Genomic DNA, 5,867 nt, shown 5'->3' on the forward strand with positions numbered 1-5,867 from the left:
CATACTGTTGAATATATGGTTCGTGCATGTATATTGTATAGTCTGGCCACCTCATAGTTTTTGTATAGTTAAGATTATGGCCCACCTTGTACTCCATATATACGTGTGCTATGCACCGATCAATACATCGTGAAGCATTGCCAAACTCTCGTTTCCAATATGATATCATACCTACGATCCTAACCCTAATCTTGTGCCGCCGCCGCCCAACACCGCCGCCGCCGCCACCCCCCGTCGCCGTCGCCGCCGCAAACCCCACGCCGCCGCAACCGCCGCCCCGTGTGCGCCGTGCCCCGCTTCCGCCCCAACCTGCCGCGCCGCCCTCGTCTCCTCATGGCCTCCCCTGGCTCCTCCGGCACCACCCGCAGCCGCCGCACCAACCCGTTCGACGGCCCTGACCCCGTCGTCATCCGCGACCTCAACATTCTCGCTCGGGTTCCCGTCGTCCTCGACCAACTCACCTCCACCTACTATACGTGGAAGACGTACTTCTCCCTTGTGTTCCAGGAATACAACATCCGGGATCACATCGATGGCACCATGGATTCCCGCTTCATGGAGGACGATGAGGAGTGGATGTCCATCGAAGCCACCCTCATGAAGGACCTCTTCCACACGGTGATCTCCGCCGACGATGATGCTCACGCCGTTTGGACCAAGCTCAACGGCCTCTTCACCGACAATGCGCTCCAACGCAAAGTTTTCTTGCACGACGAGTTTTTTGGGTGCCAGCAGCTTGACTTGTCTGTCGACGATTACTGCATGCACCTTAAGAAGCTTGTTGACGAGCTCCGTGACCTTGGTGAGAAGGTCTCCAACGAACTCATCCTCAGCACCCTCATCACCGGCCTGAGCGACGAGTTCGGGAACGCCTCCTCCAACATCCCCCTCATCACCAACCCGACGTTCCCTAAGATCATCGCCTACCTGAAGTTGGAGGAGAAGCGGATGCGGATGTCACGCGCCCGGGCCACCCACACTGCCCTCACCGCCGGTACTCGCGGCGGTGCGCCGCCCTCCGCCCCGCCAAGGCCCGCCCCGGGCCCCTTCCCGGCGCCGCCGCCACCCAGGTTCCCCTACCCGCAGCCGCAGCCGGCTCCTCCGCCACCTCTTGCCGAGCATTAGCAACAGCAGCGTCGTGGGGGGCGCCGTGGCCGCGGCGGCCGCAAACAGCAGTAGCTGGCTGCGCCCGGCGGGGCGCCGCGCCAGCAGCAGCCGCAGCTCCCCCCGGCACCTTGGCAGGCCGACCAGAACCCCTGGACCAGGGTTGTGCATGCATATTCCATGCCTATCCCGCATGCCCCCGCTCCTGGCCTCTTCGGCGCCTGCCCGGCCGCTCATCAGGCGCTTCACGCGGCCCCTCAAGCATACCATCCCGTGCCGCTCTACGGCCCCTCTGCGGCCTATGGGTTGCCTCCGGCCGGTGGGTTTGTGGCGCCCCCGCCTCAGCCCGCACCGTCCGCCCCGGCTCTCCCACCGGCGCCTTGGGACCCCGCGCTCCTCGCGACCCTCCACACCGCCCCCATGCCGCAGCAATACACTGGCGGTGGCGACTGGTATATGGACACCGGAGCTACGGCTCACATGGCTGCCAACCCCGGTAACCTTCTCGCCGCTCATCCCGTTCACACCGCTGCTCGCATTACCGTGGGTGACGGTTCTTCCATTCCTATTACTCATGTCGGCCATGCTGCTTTTCCTTCTAACTCCATGCCATTATATCTTTCTAATGTGCTTGTTTCTCCTGACATCATTAAAAATCTCGTTTCCGTTCGTTCTCTTACACGTGAAAATCCTATTACCGTTGAATTTGACATGTTTGGCTTTTCTGTTAAGGACGCTCGTACCCGGATGGTGCTCCACCGATGTGACAGCCCCAACGAGCTCTACCCGTTCCACTCCTTTACCTCCTCCATCGCTGCACCCATGGCACTTTCCGCCGGAGTGGACCTTTGGCACGCTCTTCTCGGTCATTCCAACACCGCCACCCTTTGTCATATTCTCCGGAGTTTTTCCTTCACGTGTAATAAGATCGACGATCACACTTGTCATGCATGTCGTCTCGGCAAACATGTCCGTCTTCCTTTTAGCACTTCCTCGCATGTTGCATCATACCCGTTTGAGTTAATTCATAGTGATGTTTGGACCTCTCCTGTTGCAAGTAACACAAGCTATCTTTATTATCTTGTCATACTTGACGATTTTTCGCACTATGTGTGGACCTTCCCATTGCGGTGAAAGTCGGACTCTGTTGCCACTCTCACTGCCTTTTACTCCTATGTCTCCACGCAGTTTGGACGTCCCATTCATGCATTGCAAACAGACAACGGGAAGGAGTTCGATAACCTTGCGATCTGCAACCTTCTCGCCTCACATGGCACGATCTTTCGTCTCACTTGCCTGTACACTTCGCAACAAAACAGCCGTGCTGAGCGTGTGCTTCGCACTCTCAATGATTGCGTTCGCACCCTCCTCTTTCATGACAACGTCCCACCACGTTTTTGGCCAGACGCGCTCGCCACTGCGTCACTACTCATTAACATTCGTCCTTGTCGCCCTCGCGGGAATTTTGCACCTCATCACCTCTTGTTTGGCATGCCACCTTCCTATGTTGAGCTCCGCATTTTCGATTGCCTGTGCTACCCCAGCATCGCTTCCACTGCTCCTCATAAGCTCGCCCCTCGGTCTGTGGCCTGCATCTTTTTTGGCTACCCCCCCAACACCAAAGGCTACAGCTGCTATGATCCTATCTCACATTGGGTGATCACTTCACAACATGTTTACTTTGATGAGATGGTTTTTCCATTTCAGCAGGTACCTTCGGATGTTGCGGCTTTGCCCGCTCCAGGTGACGGCCACTCCCGTGCCTCTCTTGGGACGCCTCCCGGCTTTGAGGGTGCCCCCCGCGCCACGGGTCGAGTTTCTCCCCGGTTGGCTGCCCTAGGGGCCGCACCTCCCTCGGCGCCCGTGACGCCCCTAGCGTCCTCGGCCTCGCCCACTCCGGCGTCCTCGCCCGCAGCGATCTCGCCTGCCGCCTCGCCCGCCATCTCGCCGGCGGCCTCGCCCGCGGCGGTCTCGGAGGAGGCGGACTCTTCTTCGTCGTTGCCCGTCTCCACTCCGGACCCGCTGCCCCGCCCGATGACTAGCTCTCGAGCTGGCACTCTCCGACCGAGCACGCGGTACCCCATCGATGAGTACCTTCTCACTGCTTCCGTCTCTGAGCCGTCTCCTCTCCCATCGTCAACTCGAGCCGCCCTTCGGGATCCTCATTGGCTCGCTGTGATGCAGAAAGAGTTCGACGCTCTCCAGCGGAACCGTACCTGGCAGCTCATCCCTCGGCCGCTCCGTGCCAACATCATCACGGGCAAGTGGGTCTTTCGGCACAAGACTCGTCCGGATGGCACTCTCGAGCGCTATAAAGCTCGCTGGGTGGTTCGGGGATTTCAGCAACGCGCGGGCATGGACTTCACCGACACATTTGCCCCGGTTGTTAAACCGGGCACGATCCGCGTCATGCTCCAGCTAGCCGTGTCCCAAGCTTGGCCTGTGCATCAGTTGGACGTGTCCAACGCCTTCTTGCATGGCCACCTGGCTGAGCAGGTGTTCTATGAGCTTGCTCTCCCGTTCTCTCTACGGGCTGAAGCAGGCGCCTCGGGCCTGGTACCAGCGCATCGCCGCCTTCCTGCAGACGCTCGGATTTACATCGACTTGCTCCGATGCGTCCCTCTTCGTGTATCATCACGGAGTTGACACGGCCTACTTGCTGTTGTACGTCGATAACATCATTCTGACGGCATCCACTGTCGCGCTCCTTCAGCGGCTCACTGCTCGTCTTCGCGATGAGTTTGCCCTGAAGGACTTGGGTCCCCTGCATTACTTCCTTGGCATTGAGGTCGTTCGGCGACCAGATGGGTTCTTCCTGCATCAGCAGCGCTACGCCCATGAGCTTCTCGACCGAGCTGGCATGCTTAACTACAAACCCGCTCCCACGCCCGTCGACACCAAGGCCAAGGTTTCCGCTTTGGAGGGTTCGCCTGCATCTGATGCAACATTCTATCGCTCCATTGTGGGCGCCTTGCAGTACCTGACCCTGACGCACCCCGACTTGCAGTATGCTGTTCAGCAGGTCGGTCTTCACATGCATGCTCCGCGCGACTCTCACTGGACTCTGGTGAAGCGTATCCTCCGATACATACGCGGCACCCAATCTTTGGGACTTACGCTGACGGCCTCCGGCTCCGCCGACCTCGTCGCCTATTCTGATGCGGACTGGGCCGGCTGCCCGGACACACGGCGCTCCACCTCGGGGTACTGTGTCTATCTTGGGCCGTCCCTGATCTCTTGGTCCTCCAAGCGACAGCCCACTGTGTCTCGCTCGAGTACCGAGGCTGAGTATCGAGCAGTGGCTAACGCCGTTGCTGAATGCTCTTGGCTCAGTCAGCTGCCTCAGGAGTTGCTTTGTGATGTTCACAAGGCCACGCTTGTCTACTGCGACAACGTCTCCGCCGTCTACCTCTCCGCCAACCCGGTCCATCATCGTCGAACGAAGCATATTGAGCTCGATATACACTTCGTTCGTGAGCAGGTGGCTCTTGGGCGCATCCGGGTCCTCCACGTCCCGACGGCACAGCAGTTCGCCGACGTCATGACGAAAGGACTGTCTACTTCTGTTTTCGAGGAGTTTAGGTCCAGTCTTTGCGTCTCCGGCGACGCTTTGAGTGCGGGGGGTGTTGAATATATGGTTCGTGCATGTATATTGTATAGCCTGGCCCACCTCCTAGTCTTTGCATAGTTGAGGTTGTGGCCCACCTTGTACTCCATATATACGTGCGCTATGCACCGGTCAATACATCGTGAAGCATTGCCAAACTCTCGTTTCCAACACATACGACATATTTGTATGACAGGCGACCTGTATATCGGAACTTTTTCATGTATTCATACCGTACAAACATTATCTGTCCTTTTACCTATTTTGAGGTCACACAAATGCACGAATCACGGCGCAGACGGGTGACCGGACAGGTGCGTGGCCCTGCGAGTTTGCCCTGCATGACACCTGTGAAAACATTTCTAGCTGATCGGGACTGCTATGGTTTCACATCCAAAGAAAACAGCATGCTCTGTACCCATCCAACGACTTTGGACATTGCCCGTCAAAGACGGCAGCGAAACTTCGTGCCCCATCCATGAGATGTGTAGTCAGTCTCACATGTTGTTGTCGAGAATAGACGAGTATATTGATGAGCAGCAAGGACATGGTAAAAGTTAGACTAAGTGACTCCCTTTGACTAAGGTTCATTTTTCTCTTCTGCTCTAAAAATGGGACATAATACATGAAGAGAACATGTAACAAAGAGCTCTAAAAATGATCTATATGTTTGGTTAAATGAGACATGATACATGCAGAGAACATGTAACAAAGAGCTCCAAAAATGCATAAAATATAGAGCCATCAGCTGTCCTTGCCCTTGGAATCGCCCTTGACATCTTAGAGCATCTCCATCTGTGCCCCCAAGACGCCCCCAGGAGCCTTTTTTTAGCACTGGCGAGTAAAAAACGTCCCAACCGCAATCCCAGAGTCTCGTTTAGCGCCGGATAACGAAAGTTACGGCCGGCGCACGCAATGCAAACCCAGAAAAGCGGGGGGCAGCTGGGGGCGCCGACGCTTTGTTTTAGCCGTGAAAGGCCCACTGCCAGCCTCTCTGTCTCTCTCTCTCCATCTTTTCCTCTCTAGGCCCACCTGATGCATGCAAAAAAAGACAATCTCTGTTCTCTCTCTCCCGCATGCACGCCGCCCTGCTCCTCGCTCCTCGCTCCTCCGCGCTCTCTCCTCTCCCCCTGCTCCTCGCTCCGGCGCCCGTCGC

The 5,867-nt window shown here is 57.2% G+C and overlaps 1 protein-coding gene across 1 annotated transcript; it reads left to right on the forward strand.

Annotated features, from left to right (window-relative positions):
* Positions 1–333: 333 nt before the first annotated feature.
* On the forward strand, positions 334–1,125 carry LOC147964334 (uncharacterized). Its single transcript, XM_087529926.1, has one exon. It carries the CDS (start codon positions 334–336, stop codon positions 1,123–1,125), a length of 792 nt encoding a protein of 263 aa, XP_087386052.1.
* Positions 1,126–5,867: the final 4,742 nt, after the last annotated feature.

This window comes from Triticum urartu, chromosome 6A (genome assembly GCF_056163025.1).
Source record: "Triticum urartu cultivar PI428250 chromosome 6A, HENAU_Tu73, whole genome shotgun sequence".
NCBI lineage: Eukaryota > Viridiplantae > Streptophyta > Magnoliopsida > Poales > Poaceae > Triticum > Triticum urartu.

Coding starts and splice junctions, on each gene's coding strand:
- LOC147964334 (XM_087529926.1), top strand. CDS start 334: ATGGCCTCCCCTGGCTCCTCCGGCACCACCCGCAGCCGCCGCACCAAC.